General features: G+C 23.3%; 4 protein-coding genes across 4 annotated transcripts in view; 1 reads left to right on the forward strand and 3 right to left on the reverse strand.

The window, feature by feature from the left end:
• Phum_PHUM380350 (FERM domain-containing protein, putative) overlaps positions 1-2758 on the reverse strand; it is a gene marked incomplete at both ends in the record, with an annotated part of 5096 nt that extends 2338 nt beyond the window's left edge. Inside the window, 6 exons of the mRNA XM_002428383.1 lie at positions 1134-1286; positions 1371-1582; positions 2005-2181; positions 2346-2388; positions 2480-2584; positions 2663-2758. Coding sequence (XP_002428428.1) covers positions 1134-1286; positions 1371-1582; positions 2005-2181; positions 2346-2388; positions 2480-2584; positions 2663-2758 — 786 coding nt within the window. The remainder of the gene's footprint in view (positions 1-1133; positions 1287-1370; positions 1583-2004; positions 2182-2345; positions 2389-2479; positions 2585-2662) is intronic.
• A 616-nt stretch (positions 2759-3374) lies between these two features.
• Positions 3375-9661, forward strand: Phum_PHUM380460 (uncharacterized protein; the record flags this gene model as incomplete). Its single annotated transcript, XM_002428384.1, has 5 exons — positions 3375-3441; positions 3661-3712; positions 8262-8320; positions 8902-9239; positions 9344-9661. 5 exons carry the CDS (start codon positions 3375-3377, stop codon positions 9659-9661), a joined length of 834 nt encoding a protein of 277 aa, XP_002428429.1.
• Positions 9662-11868: 2207 nt separating this feature from the next.
• Positions 11869-12278, reverse strand: Phum_PHUM380470 (uncharacterized protein; the record flags this gene model as incomplete). The annotated part of the gene is made up of 2 exons (XM_002428385.1): positions 11869-11941; positions 12103-12278. 2 exons carry the CDS (start codon positions 12276-12278, stop codon positions 11869-11871), a joined length of 249 nt encoding a protein of 82 aa, XP_002428430.1.
• Positions 12279-13682: 1404 nt separating this feature from the next.
• Phum_PHUM380480 (protein disulfide-isomerase A3 precursor, putative) lies at positions 13683-16535 on the reverse strand (the record flags this gene model as incomplete). The annotated part of the gene is made up of 6 exons (XM_002428386.1): positions 13683-13787; positions 13918-14284; positions 14489-14785; positions 15457-15573; positions 15878-16315; positions 16393-16535. 6 exons carry the CDS (start codon positions 16533-16535, stop codon positions 13683-13685), a joined length of 1467 nt encoding a protein of 488 aa, XP_002428431.1.
• Between the last annotated feature and the right edge of the window lie 37 nt (positions 16536-16572).

Genomic DNA, 16572 nt, shown 5'->3' on the forward strand with positions numbered 1-16572 from the left:
AGATATTTTAAGGCGGAGATTATGGGATTGGATTTTTGACGTTGACTAGGCATTGGCTACGGGATAACCTTCAACTTGAATGCCTTGGAGGAGCCCGAGGTAGACAGGTTGACTAAAATTAGGGAAAAATTGGCCCGAAAAGTCACAGAGTTGAATATCGTGGCTTCAAATCCTGGGAGGAGGAGTTTGATTTCAGCTCGTACAGTGAGAACGGAAGACTCGTACTCTCATAAGAGAATAAGTGACCTAGCAACCTTCCAGGACATTGGGGATGCGCTTATTCCGGGGGTAAGACTGGATACTTTATCCGAATCAGAAAACGTGGTACTGCTATTTGAAAGGAAAATAGATGGACGATCGATGAAATCTATCTCTCTTCGGAAATTCGCTGACTCAGGGGAAGAGGCGTGAAAGATGGTGGAAGCTCAAAACTGTCTCATACGGGATAAAACGGGAAGAAAAAGTTCTGCGACAAGCGATCGTCACGATTCTTGAAATATTTCTCGAGTGGGCTGGGCTTCTCACATGAAACCGTTGGGAGGAGCTACCGTCCTACTCTCGCAAATGTGGACTTGATGCTTCTGGTTCTGGAGGGAGTTGAAGCTGAAATGCGGGTGAGACTCCCGCGAGCCCCCCTCCCTCCGGGAAAGGGCACAATGACACATCCAGGAATTTCAGTTGGGAAGTGGCTTCTGCTGAGTCCCACACTCTCCCTCCTACCGGATGGGGAAGTTCAATGCGAAATGCATTTCTCCTGGGTCATCAAAAAAAAAATTATAAGATCCGTCGCTATAAAAAAATACAAATAAAATAAAATACAATATACACATGAAGAATCCACATTAATAAATGACAGCTATCATTTTTAATTTTAATTTTACAAAAAATTTCAAATTTGATTAAGAATTAAAAAGAAACACATGTAAATATTGAAGTAAAAATTTTCTAATTAAAAAAAAATTTTTTCTAGAAGAAAAGTTTAAAACACATTCTAATTTAATCATTAATTAAAATCCGTTTAGTTTTTAAACAATTATGAAATTTTAAATTAAAAATAAAACTATTATAAGTTGAAAATACACAAACTAAACTAAAACTAAAAGTAAAAAAAAAAAAAAAATTGCTAATCTAACCTCGTAAAAAACTAAATGTATTATAAACATTTTTCCCTCATAATTGATTTTTTGAATTTCCGACCAATTAAACTGTCTTGTTTTTTTACTCCCTTGGAAGGTAAGAACACCCAAATGATTAATTCCAACATATAATGTATTTCCCTTGTGATCCTAAAATTGAAAAATAGTAATTCATTAAACTTATGATAATATGAAATTCATAAAAAAAAAAAAAAACACTATAAAATTACTCACCTTAACTACATGAGGATCTACACCATATGTTTCTAACTGACATGCTTTTTTTAAAAATAATAATTCTACAGCAGAAGAAGATTGACCCTTGAGTTGTGTTTGGTGAATTTCTAATATTTGTTTTTCAATCGGAAGTGTTTGCTTGAGAAGTAATTTTATATTTGAAACATAATTCCCAATACAAATTTCAGGATCATAATCTCCAAGTTCCGCTAGATTATTACAATTTCATCAAATAAAAAAATAAATGAGCAGAATTTGTTTTATATTTTACTGTATACCTACTGTAAATTTTGTAATATTTAAAAAAAATTGTATCAATGTAATTTTTTAATTATTCCAATAAATAAAATAATTTGTTATAAAACTATTTTTTTTATTTTTTTATAAGTAATATCTACTAAAAATTCAATTTTTTAAATAAAATTACTTTTAAATTACTTTTTGTAACTTATTAATTAAATCAAAACTATACAAAATGTAACAATTAAAAAAAATAACATAATGACAATAAGGCTAATTGTAAAATGATACAGGCAAGAATATTCTAACTACTCATCTATAAATTTAATTAATAATTTATGTTTTAATTTTTTTATAATTAAAAGTACTAGTTTTATTATAAAATAATTACCTTGAACAATATATGCTGCTAAAAGAGCTGCTTCATTTTGACTGCAGTATAATCTACCATGTAAAAGATCTCGTTTTAATTGTAAAAACAAAAAATACCTAGTAGTCTCTTCGCTTAAATTAGCTGGATTTGGAGGATAAAATTTAACTCTAAAGCTGAATAATACAGGATTCATTTCTGTGAATTAAAAAAAAATTGATTTTATAATTTAAAAACAATTAATGTAAAATTTTAAAATTGTAAGTGTTAGTGTAGAATCATTACCTTAAAAATGGTGTCTAAGTGTATATTTTTATTTTTTCAGTGCTTTATTGATTTAAATATATTTAATATAGTCTTACCTCTTACTTGTTTTAAAATAGGTTTTTTGAGATCGAGCCAGTGCTACGAATAGGAGAAAATAATAAATCACTTTTATAAACAACAACAGGTAGTTTTGATTAAGCATTTGTAAAATCTATTATTTGGTACTAACCCTTTGTTTGGCAATGTCAACAAATCGAAGTCCAAAATAATCTTTTTCTATAATATTAAGCTGTTGGCAAACGTAATTTAGTAAGTTAAGTCCTTTATGATCAGACTGAAAAAATAAAAAATAAAAAAATTAGAATGAACCAAAATTTTAAATTTATCATAAATCACTTCATGACAATTTTACCTGGAATTCGCATTCTAAAATTTCAGTGTCATCTAACAGACGAATAGTGCATTTATGATTTGAATTATTTACAGTTTTATAATAAAACTTTACCATTGTAACTGATTATCCATATGAGAATTTTATTTTGAGCAACATAAGATATAAAATTATTCAACAATTTTACGAACCGTTTTCAAAAATCGTAATAATCTGGAATATTTGAATTGTACAAATTGCAACATTGCAAATCTAGCCAAAAAAAAAAAAAAAAAAAAAACCCAACAGTATTTTTCATAAATTATTAATTTCAATTTTTTAAAAAATTTAATTAATTTAAAAAAAAAAAAAAATAATAATAATAATTTTTAAACATTCCTATAATACATATTTAATATTATTATTATTTTTAAAAAAATTCATTAACTGAAATAAATTTTTAAAAATATTATTTTTTATAAAAGATCCATAAGTATAAATAAAAATTAAAATGTTTATTATTTTGCGGTATTAATAGTATTGTATCTTAGTAATAGATTTCAAAAATTTTGTTATAAACAAAAAAAATTTAAAAAAAATTGACAATTAATATATATTAAATTTAAATTTAAAAAATTCCCTCCATCCGTTAATAAAAAATATAAATATGTAACTGCGGCCACGGAAAGCGGCAACGTTGAATTAACGAACAATTGACGAAAAATTATACAAAGAAAAAGAAACAGTTTACAAAATGGCAGCAACGAGTGTTGTTGTCTTAGATAGGGGAAATAATACAACATGTACTATCAATTTACATGGTAAATGTTTATTTTTTCTAAAAATAATATTATTTTTAATATAGTTTTATAGTATTATTTTAAAATACATATTATTAAAATGAAATAAGCTAATTACATCATTTAAATGTATAACAAATTATTATTATCTTTTTTCTACTTCAAATCTTTTAGTTTCCTACAGAAGAAATATTTCATGAACAAAATTAACATTAATTTTTATTTTTTTATTTTTTACAGGTGCTACTGTTGTATCTTGGCGAGTAAATAACCAAGAACAATTGTTCGTTAGGTAAGTTTTTTTTTTGATAAAATTTTGGGTAATTTTATAATTTCTTTAAGTTTAATGTCAAATTAACTTGAAAAGATATAACTTAAGTTTGAAATTAATTTGTCACAAATTATGTGACCAAAAATACAATTTATATAATATTATAGTATTAAAATATTGCATTGTTCATTAGTTATCCCAAATTATTACATTTTCACATTAATTAAAATAAATAAGCATTTACACTAATTACTTTACTATCTGTTAAGTCAATTTCATGCATTCATAAACAAAAAATTTTTTTAAATTGTATTTTAATCATAAATATATAATTTATGCTTTTTAATTGTATATACATACATATACACACATTTAAAAATATATGTATATGTATTTGCATATAAATCTATAACAGTGTGAATGATATTAGCATACTGAGAATATAAAAAAAAAAAATTTGTTATGATTTCGGTATATTACTGTTGTATGTACATATACCTGGTATAAAATAATAAAATTATTTGGTAAATATTTTCATTTTTTTTTTTTTAAACTGAACATTGTGATATTTATTTTTTTTATTTATAATAAAATTAATCAAAATTGATCATCACATTCATTTTCAAATCATAAACAAAATAATAATAATAATTAGTAAGTTAAAAAAAAAAAAAAAGTCTGATTGTATGAAATTAAAATTTGCATAATTAGTTATAATTTTTCTGAATTCATATTATAAAATTATATTTTATTACTTATAATAATTAAAAATGATAAAAACCATGGGTAAATTAGTATCGTCCATGGATAAATAACATTTGATTGTTTCTACTATCCTGTGTGTAATTTTTCTCTCCTTTTAAATTTAAAATCTATAAAATAATGATATAATAATAGAATTTGAAAGCATCAAAAACAATTTTCCATTATTTTTTTTTTCTGTACAAATTATTAAATTTTTGCATGATTTTAATTTTTTTTTTTTTTTTTCTCATGATTTACTTTACAGTTTTTTATCTATTTAAAATAATATTTTAATGATCATGAGAATATTTTTATAATAAGTAGTTTGAATTTAAAAAAAAATAAATAAATAAATAAATAAATATTTTACGGAACAAATTAAAATCAATTGAATATATTTATTTACAGTAATTCCGCACTATTCGAAACCTTATTAATTATTTAGAATCCTTGAAAAACATAATAAAATATAATAAATTAGTTAGAAATTTACTTACATATTTAGTATATATATAAATATTAATTATTCTTCCGATACTCTTCTACAGTATTAATTAATTAGATATATATTTATTTAAATATGATTCTTTTCTCTCTTTCTAAAAAAAATTATTAAATTTTTAAATAAATAATTTCTAACAGAAAATTAGCAAAGGGAAAAGTCGATAATAAAAAACATATATCGACTCAAAAAATGATTTTAATTAGAAATTCTTTTTTTTTTTTTTTTTTTTTTTTTTCATAAATTCCCCATTTTAATACTGTTTCAGAGTCTCGTAATTTGCGGTTTTTTTCTGGGATCAACGAATAGAAAGGGATTACTGTACTAAATAATGCTTCCTGAACACGATGCCTGACAATCTGTATCTTTTTATGTTCCGTAAGTACTTATATAATTGGTAAATACTACTACGCATACATATATATAATTGTTCAGATAAAAATTATAACAATTTTTCTTTTTTTTTTTTTTTTTTTTTTGCGCTTTTTTAATTTATAATGCAATCTGGCTTTTTATTATTTAACTTACTATCACTACTCTCAATAATTACTTATAAAAAAATAATGCTACACCGCCACCACCACCACCACCACAACCACAACCATAAACAAAATATTTAGTTTTCTTATTATAAACAATGTTTATAATGTGATGAAAATGTTGTTAAATAATTATTAGTTTTTAATAAATAATTTTCAAGTGTGTAAAGAAAAAGAAATAATATCCTGTAATAAAATGAATTTCGTCGTCGTTTTCTACCTAATGAAGGATCATATCGTTGGAAAACTTTTAGGGGGAGGTCAAAGCAATTTATCTCTAAACTTTTCTTTTTTTCTAAATTACAGTTTCTCATCGTTTAATTTTTATTTGTTTTGAAAGAAATCATATACATAGAAATTTTTACAATACTCAAATATATTATTGTAAATAGTAAGAATTTAAAAAAAAAAAAAAAAAAATGGTTGTAAGTTTATACTTGATTTATCAGGGATGTCCCGTTTATAAAATTATTCGAGTCTTATTTTCCTATAAATTATATTAAATTCGAAATAAAAAAATTTAGTTTTTAATACGGATGTATTTTAACCCCAAAAATTTTCTTTAATATAAAAAAAAAAAAAAACCATGTAAGAGGAATGCAAGTCCTGAAGTGATCTCGAGTTATTTTTCCGGTTGGAAAATTGTCGAGTCTGCGAAAACTTTTATTTTCATCTTCTTCTTTAATTATCTTTAACGTTAACTATGTTTTCTAGAATATTCTTTGACTTTAGCAAAACATTCTTATTAAATGAGATTTATTATTATGAAAATAACCAGTATGTAAATTAATAATTACCATTTTTGGATAAACGATTATTATTATTTCATTTATATATATTAGAAAATTGTTAAATTTGCCCTTTAAAAAAAAAAAATGTATACAAGGAATAATAATAATAATAATAATAATATTTCCGCATTTCATGATTAAAATATTCATGGTTTTAAAATTTACATTTAATTGAAAAAAAAAAAAAATGAATATAATATAAAGTATTTTAATATCTTATTAAAATTTTTTCTAATAGTAAATAATATTAAAAGTTTTTATAAAAATATATATATATATATATATATATATATATATATATAATTGTGGAAAAGTTGAGAGTTAAGGACCATAAAACTAATGAACAGTATAAACAGGCTTCGTCTTTCTTTTTCGAAAACCAAAACTTTTTGTCGACTGCTGTCGTAAAAACCCATTTTTTGCTGCATGACAAATGACTCCGAACCCTCAAGATTAAGATTTTCCCGTATAAGCCAAACATGATATAACCGTACAAAAAATTTTAACTGTTTTTTTCTTTTTCTTTATTTTCCCTTCGAGACGCTTAAAATGATTTAACTTTGCATACTTTTGTTATAAGATACGACGTAAACTTATTTTAAAAAAATGCATTTAAAGGTTTCCGCATGAGTTGAAGTGTATTTTTAATTAATGGATTTATCCATAAGTTAAACATTGCTTTTGTTATTTTAATTATATATTTTTTTTTCTTTCAAAAATTATCAATTATACTTGATTGTTGTTACATTTAATTTACGTATGCTAAACATTTATGTAGAAAAGATGAAATATTCCCTTGTTAAAATAAAATATCCAACTTATTTGGAAAACTTAAAAATTCAATTTGATCGATTTCTTCCCTAAGTTTTTCCCTTTTCTATCTCTATCTATCTCTATCTCTCTCTCTTTCTCTCTCTCCAGTGATTTATGGGACAAATAATTTACCCTTTTTTTTTTTAACTTGGTTTTCAGGCCAAATTTTTGTGTTCCTAATCATTTCAGTCACTTATTATATATATACATAATAAAGTATTTTATAGAATATTTTTCGTTATACAGAAAGAAAATTACATTTTTTTTTATTTACAATCACCTTTCTATATAATTTAATCAGTTTTCAAGGTAAAACCTGGCCTAAATATTAACTTGCCAAAATTATTTACTATAATATATAAATATATATAAATAAATATGCAAAACTTGACTAAATTTATTTTTTAATACTGTAAATATAAAATAATTAATTTTTTTTCACAAGCTGAATATTATTATTATTATTATTATATTTTAAATATATTCAATTTTTTATTTTCAGCACACAATCCAAGGTCTTATTTTCAATCTCATAAATTTTTTTTCTCTCTCTCTCTCTCTCTTAATTTGAAATGTAGGAAAGAATTTTTCATCGAGGTTAACTAGTTTTTTTAGGTCATTTTTTTTTTTTTTTTGGTTGAACTTCCGTAAATACTAATTATGTTGTTACACGACATCTAAATAATATTCCTTTTAAATTTTATCTCGTTTTTTTTTTTTGTAATTTTTTAAACCTAATACTAAATTTTAGTTTTTTAAAAAAAAAAAAAAATTTAAATTTCAATGCAAATAATAATACGGTCCTGTGCTATTGTTTGGCTTAATTTAGTAATGAAATTGTATAAAATTAAATAATCTATAAATTATTACAATTAATAAATAAAGTAATAGAAAATAATATAAAATGTACCATCATAATTTTATTATTATTATTATTATTATTATTATTATTAGTTATTAAGTTAATAAGTTACTTATTTCACAAAGTTATTATTATTAATTTAATTTATTTTTTATGGGGGATAATGAAACTCAAAATGTCCAATTGATCAATTACTATTAACTGTTGTACACAAGATTTTCGATTGTAAAACAATTTTAAAATTATTTTTTTGGCGCCTTTTTTTTGTTAAATATATATTTATATATTAATAATGGCCTATTAATATTTTTTGTTTCAGTAAACAAGCAATATTTGATGGGAAAAAGGCTATCAGAGGAGGAGTACCTTTTGTATTTCGTAAGTTTCTTTTTTATATATTCCAATTAGGAACTTTAAATTTATGTTGATCCTTTTTTCAATAAATGTGTGTGTCGTCCTTTATAGAAAAAGGATGCCACAATAATAATTTTTTAGAAATATTTTAGCTTTTGTTGTATTTACTAAAATAATTCACTGATTAAAAACAAAGTTACTAATCCAGGGTACTTTTATAAAATTATTATTATTATTATTTTTCTATCAAAGTTGCATTGTTTTTAAACAAAAAGGAAAAACCTAATGAAATTATTATTAGTAATTATACGTTTGACTAAACGACTAACCCTGATACTAAAATACTAATTTTGATCGCACTTGAACGTTTGACCATGAGCCAAACTTGTATTAATGGAAAGTAATAATAAGAGTTTCCCTAAAAAAAAAAAAAAAAAAATAGAAAAAAACTTACGGACCTGTTTGTAATGATTTGTTTCTCACAAAATCAATATTTTTTATTCAATCGATCAGGTGATGATGAATCTTGAAAAATCATGACTTTAACCTTCTGCTATCGTTTCTACCTAAAAAAAAAAAAAAAAAATTACATTTTGTTTTTTAAGCTCAATTTGGACACTGGAGTTTCGGACCTCAACATGGTTTTGCTCGTATCACACGTTGGAATTTGGAAAAGGCTCCAGAAAGGTTACCAAGCGGTGACGTCGAAGCTGTATTTTCATTAACGGATAATGAATTTACACGTTCGATGTGGAATTATCAATTTCGATTGACTTATAGGCTTATTTTGAGGGAAAAAGAACTTCATTTTAATATTGGAATATACAATCCGAGTAAACAATTAACTTTCAGTTTTAATTTACTTTTGCACACGTATTTTAAGTGCCCAGACGTTCGAAGGTGTCAAATCACTGGATTACACGGTTGTCCATTTATTGATAAAGTGAGTTTTCCCTAAAAAAAAATCAATAAACAACATTGTTATTTGGTAATTTTAATCATCATTATCACATAATAATAATAATAATAATACTTAAATTATTTTAGACTAGAGAAGGAGCAGCGTATCAGGAAGGTCGCGACGTAGTTACTATAAGTGAATGGACGGATCGAATTTATAGGAATACCCCGCAGGAACATATTATAACAAATGTAGTTTCTGGAAGAAAAATGAGAATACAAAAATACAATTTTCCCGACACCGTCATATGGAATCCATGGATGGATCAAGCAAAAGAAATTCCAGATTTCGGAGACGATGAATTTCCAAACATGGTTTGCGTTGAATCGGGACACGTTTCGAGTCCGGTCATTCTTCTTCCTGGAACTGCCTTCGAGGCTAGTCAAATATTGCAAGTAATGTGAGTTGAAAATGGGGCTGTGGGAATTCACGGACTTCGTCGTGGCACCGGAAAGCCACTGAATCCTGCCCCAGCCCTTGTCGTCAACCCTCAACCTTCTACATCGTCGTCGGACAATGCCCACGTTGTGTGGCCTCCCGGTCCTTGGTTGACTTTTAATAATGTTTACGTCGGAGATGTTTTCGGTCATCATAGATTACTTCTCGATTCTAGTTCTAGAAATTCTTCTGTCGAACATCAACCCCCATGCAATTCTCAAGCAACTTGTAGTATATGTTCTCTAAATCTTTAAGTACACTCAATACTTGTTTGTATTTAAAAAAAAAAATTAGTTTTTTTATTTCAATAAATATTTTTACAGATAAAATTGGTCAATTTTAAGTGTCAATTTAAAACAATTATTATTATTTTCACAAAAAAAAAAAAAAAGTCATTTAGAAATTTTTTTTTTTTTTAGTATTAAAATAAATAATTTTTAAATTTCTAAAATGATTTAATTTAATCAATATACAAATTTCATTTTAATATAATGTAAATGTATATAAATAAAATACATTTAATGGAAAATTGTTGTTATTATTATTATTTTCTTTTATGTATATTTACCAAATGTATTTAGTATATTAAATTGGCCATATTTGTACGAATATAAATAATTAAATATTAGCATTGTGAGAAAAATATTTAAAATTTGAAAATTTTTTTTTAAATGATCCATAATAATACGTAGATACAAAATTAAAATTTTATACTATAAGTGTTAAAAAAAAAAATTATATAAATATAAATATATATATAGTAAATGAAAGCGGAAATAATTAAATTAATTTGTAAATAATAATTTCACAAAAAAAAAAAATTTTAGTATAATTTGTGAACATTTATATACAATATAATAATTCTTATATTAGATATCAAAGTTAAAAAAAAAAATTGAAATTTTTTTTTTTTTTAATTGCAATTGTATACCATAATGTAATTTTTTTTGTAAGCATTCTACATTTCTAAAAATTAAAATTAAAATTAAAAATTTGAAAGAAATCATTTATTTTTAAACTAACTGTCATTTAATAAAATAATTTTTCATATCATATCACAGTTTTTTTTTTTTAATAATAAATTTATATTAACTAATAAATTTTTCCTATTTAAAAAAAAAAAAAAAAAAATTCAGACTCAAAATTTTTTTCTTATTACAAATTGAGTATTATTATTATCATAAAATAACTAACCCTTCATATTTTTTTGCGTATTAGTGAGAGAATACTAAAAATATTTTATAAACTATATATATTCATTTACTTTTATTATTATTATATCTGTTGTTGTCGAATCAAATAATCTACCCCCCCCCCCAAAATAAAAAGAAAACTCTGAAGCAAACTAAAGTTATTATTATTATTATTAGTTACTTATTAAAAATAATTACTAATTAAAATTTAGTTAGTATTGTTTCCAATATATCTATTCATGTAAAACTTAGAATTTATAATCTACACTCCCATACATGACTTTAATTAAATATATTTAATTTTTTTTTTTGTCAAACTAAATCGAAATTTTTTTTTTTAATAAAATAATTTTTGACGAAAAGTTTTCCATCGGAAAGATGAAAATTTTAAGTAGTAAAAATTAATTCAATCTAAAATATACCATTAATAATTATAAAATTATATTTAAAAAAATGGCTAATGTTTTTTTTACATAGTATTTAAACAAATATATATATATATATGTATAATAATAATAATAATAATTTTGTTTTATCACTGCCAGTTAATGACTAATATATATTTAAAGGCTTGTATATAATTGTAAAAGAATTTTAAATAAAGTAATTAATAAATAATAAATGTAATGAAAAAATTGTAATATGACAGATATTATAATAGTTTATTATTTTTTTTTTATTTTAAAAACTTTGGAACCTTTTGCTACTATCACTTTAATTTCTTAGTTTTTAAATGAAATGTTTTCGATAATCAATGAACAAGATATATAACTAAGCATTTTCATTTTAGTGATAAAGAATTTTTTTTTTTTTTTTTTTTTTCGAAATTCTTAAAATGGTATTTTAAAAATATAAAACTTAATAATTTTAATATTCTGTACCTGATAATGATACACTATTTAAACATTAAAGATGGTTTTGGAGATGAAAAAATATATATGTGAAATGTAAAAGGAGTGAGATTAATAATTATATATCATTCAGTTAGTATTTCCATTATTACCCATAGCTTCTTGTTTTCTTCTTTGTTTTTCCCTCATCAGCTCTGCATCCCTACAATAATTAATGAGAAAACAAAGTTGCATTTTTATTTAAGTAAATTTTTTTTTCTTTCTCGAAAACTTTATTTCGAGTTAACGAAAATGTGTTGAAAAAACTTAAATGATTAATTTAATTAAAAATAAAAATTTGAATTGTGAATAATAATGACAAACCTATGTTTTCTTTGCTCAAGAGTTAAGCCAGCATTAGAAGACTTGTCACAAGCTCCTTTTTTTTTTTGAATTTCAAGTTGTTTTTTTTGGTTTTTAGCACGAGCTAATTCTCTTTGGTTACCACCTAAATCAGAAAAAATATTAATTAAATTAAGTAGCTCAAAGAATTTAACCATAAGAACTATTTTGACTGGATAAAAAAAAAATATCTACTGTGAAATGTAAATCTAGTTTAAAGAATATAAGTTTAAAGAATTCAACCACGGAAGTAATACATTTTGTATAATCGAAAATGAATAATTTTTACCAATATTAATTTTTATTTAATTGCAAAAAGCCTAAGACGTAGAAATATGATAAAATAATGTAAAATTAATTTTTTCAAGATTGAGACCTACTTAAACAAAAATAAAAATTAATAACGTAATTAGTGTTGATTAAATTATTATAACAAATAAAATATTTAAAATTGATTATTTTACTTACGAGTCATGATTATAAATGAAATTTAAAAACTAATTCTTCAGGAATAAACGAGCAAACCAAAATTTCTTGATTTCACTGACAGTTGATGTGAAAAAATTCGTCGTGGGCAGTCTGCTGACACTTTATTTAGGTTAAACAGGAAATAACCAACAGAAATTGTTTAATAATTGTAATTTCCCTGTCATTTTATTACATAAACATTTAAATTTCTGAATTATTATTTTTTAACAAGTTTTATTTGGTTTTTTTCTTTATTTAATTTGTAAAAATAAAATTTAATAATAATTTTAAAATTAGCCTACGGTTTGCAATCGATTTATTATTGAAGTGATTTAAAATATTCCTAAAAAAAAAAAATTTATTATAGTTGACATTTTTTAAAATTTTAATTAATTCTGTGTTAATTTTCTTCTATACATTTTAAATTTGCTTTGATCCATGAAAAATTGTCATGTGCAAATGAAAATTTTTTTTAATTTTAAAATTGTATTAATTTTCATCAAGTTTTGTTTTGCTTTATTTTTTTTTTTTTTAAATAAGAAACCAATCAGTGCATATTTTTAATGTTTCCATATTACATTTATATACAACACAACCAAATAATAATTTAACAAATAAATGTATTTCTAACTTATAAATATTTTTGGTAAAAAACTTGATAAACAAAAAAGTATTTTAGGTGTATTTTTAATTCGAAATAAATTAAAACAACATTTAATTAAATTATAAGTTTTATAAAAAAAAATTAAATTTTAAAATAAATCTTTATTATTTTATTAAGTAATTATTTTATAAATATTAACTTATTTTTTTTTTTTATCGGAAAATTATAAAAATTAACAGATGTACAAAGTAAATATAATTTTTTATTTAATAAAAAATAATCAATGTTTGATCAAATAAAAATTTTTTTTTTATTCAATATTATAGAATACAGGTGTTCTTCTGAAATGTAATATTTTAACAATTAGTACTTATTGCATGTAGGTATATCACATATACTATTTTGGAATTTGTATGAAGATTTTTTTTATTGCTTTTGTCTTAATATCATTTATTAACTCTGTCTTTCACTGTGAATAAAAAGAACTAAATTACAATTCTTCTTTTTTGGCCTTTCCATTTCGATCGTAACCCTTTAATGTTTCCGTCGAATGTTTTGCAATATATTTTATAAAATCTTGTAATTCTCGACCACCCTACAAGAAAAAAACAAACAACAATGGATGCAATTACTAACTTTTTTTAATTATTTCATTAATATTCAGTATTACAACAAAGGAATCAAAATTAAAATTATTCCTCCTCAATTTAAAAATTTATTCTTACCTCATATCGAACAGGTGAAGATTTTTTATTTTTTGGTGACCAATAAAGTGTTGGAAATCCTCTAACATCATATGGGAATGGAACATCATTAGAGGTGGCATCCATTTTAATAATATCAACATTTTCATCCTTCAATGTTTCACCGAGTTCCTCATAAACGGGAGCCAATTTTTTGCAATGTCCACACCAAGGAGCGTAAAATTCAATCAATGAATCACGTCCACTATTTGTCACGACATCGTCAAAATTTTTCGCAACGGCTACTTTAACTGGACCCGAATTATCGTCCGGAATAGGTTCTGATTTTAAAAATGGTTCTAAACGATCATTTTTCAAATCCTTTAAAAATTTTTCAAAATTGTCCGCACTAAAACATATAAATTAATTTTAATGCGCTCTCAAGACTTATTACAATTACAATTAAAAAAGAAAAAAAAAAAAAAATTTATTTTTAATTCAGAGAGGGCAAGTATTTTCATCATAATAATTATATGAAAAAAATAAAAAATCATCATCATCATTTAATATATAAATAAAAAAAAAAATTCAGTATTTTTGATAATGAACTTACGAAAATTCATCTTTCATGTTAAACTTTTGATTGTTTTTGTTTCTAGCAAAAATCAAAGGTTTATCCCCTGACACATAATCGAATCCAAATTCATTAAGCTCATGTTGAAAATCATCTTTAGCACTTACTGCAAATGAAAAATCTTCAATAAAATTTTGGGCTACTTTTAATATTCTGTTCCTCCAATAATTAGTTCCTTTTATGTTTTTTATATAATCAACAGCATAATAAGCGACAACTAATGGATTTTGAAAGTCGTTCAAATTGTCACGATTTCGATGTCCCACCAACCCATGACTGTAAACAACAAAATATATTAAAAGTTGTTACACGCAAAGAAATTATTAAAATAATAATAATTAATATTTATTATTATTATTATTATTATTATTATTATTCGATATTTACTCAATAGATTTATCTGTAACATTTTTACCACTACAAAACTTATAAATTTTGTTATAAAAATTTCGTAAACATTCACTCATAATTTTTTATTTAGTTTTTATATAATCTCTATTTAAAATTTAAAAAAAAAACAAATAATTTAGTAGCATTTCACTTGTTCCTAACAACTTTGCATAGAAACAAATTTTTTTTTTTTTTTTCCCTTTTTAAAGTTTCAGTAAAGTTTTGCTACTTTATGCTTCATTTATTTTAAGAAATTAAAACTAAATTAAAAAAAAATTTTAAGGCAAAACAACTAATAATAATTATAATTAAAAAAAAAAAATAAATCAAATAATTAAAATTAAGCTCTTTAAACATAAATATTATAAAATTTGCAATGATTGGTTTTTTGTGGAGCATAATAGTTTTAAATTATTATTTAAAATGTTATCAATGACTCAATCATTAGTAGTTTTGTTTAAATTAATCAAGTTCTTACGGAAAATTTAAATTCAAAACAATAGGTTAATGTTGAATTATAATTATAAAAATAAAATAAAAAAAAAAAAAAAACTTACTAATTCTTTTTTATGAAAGATTGCAAATCGCTCTCTGATGCTTTACCCTTGTATTCCACAAAATTAGGCTCAAATTTGTTGTGCATATGTTTAGGACGATATAATACAACTCCATCCCTGCAATATAAGAAATTATCTTGAAAAAATGTATATAATTAAATAAAGTACATAATGTAAGAATTTCAAAACATTTGTTAATTTAACCAAAGAAAGAGAGTTTTTTAAATCGGATAAGTTTGAATTATCAAAATAATTCATTACACAATAGATTTAATATCATATATTATAAAATCATATCTAGATGCAGTTTTTAATTTTTTTTTTTTTTTTGAATGAAAATAAAGCTGAATGTAAAGTAAAAATTTCTTAATTTGATATACAATATTTAAAAAAAAAAAAAAAAAAAAAAAACTTTACTTACTTTATTCCAGACTTTTCAATAAGATCTTTATTGGATGTGTGACCAAAAACGACTTTTTCTCTCATTTTATCAGCAGTCTTTAAAAATACATCTTTGGTTGATGATTCACTTTCAAAATATCCAACAACCACAGTTTCACTTTTAGATAATAAATTATTTAAATCTTCTTCAGATAATAACTCTTTAGAACTTGGACCAACTTGTGATTGCATGTATTTAACGATTCCGTGGGCTTCTCTCGGGCCATTGTACTCTTGAGACAATTCTCCACTTCTAAATATCTTTAACGTCGGGTAGCCATTCACGGAAAACTTATTGCACGTTTCTTTGCCGGCCTCGGTACAATCTATTTTAGCGAGAGTAATTGGAGGATCATTATCTTTCAAAAGGCCAGCAGCTTTTTCATATTCGGGTTTCAGTCTTTTGCAATGACCGCACCTAAAGTATGTTAAAATAAATCATTAATATAAAGAACATAATAAAATATTATAATTAAAAAATTAAACAATTCTTACCATGGTGCATAAAACATTACCAAAGCCGTATCGTATGCGGCCGTTTTGTGTGTGAAATCATCATCATTTAATTCTATAACATTATCAGCAGCTGTTATTAAAAAATAGGATGAAGCTAAAATTAATAATTGTAAAATCTCCATACTGCAAACACCGGTTAAATGAAAAATTAAATGAACA

Source organism: Pediculus humanus, genomic scaffold (assembly GCF_000006295.1).
Source record: "Pediculus humanus corporis 1103172107855 genomic scaffold, whole genome shotgun sequence".
In the NCBI taxonomy this organism is placed as follows: domain Eukaryota; kingdom Metazoa; phylum Arthropoda; class Insecta; order Psocodea; family Pediculidae; genus Pediculus; species Pediculus humanus.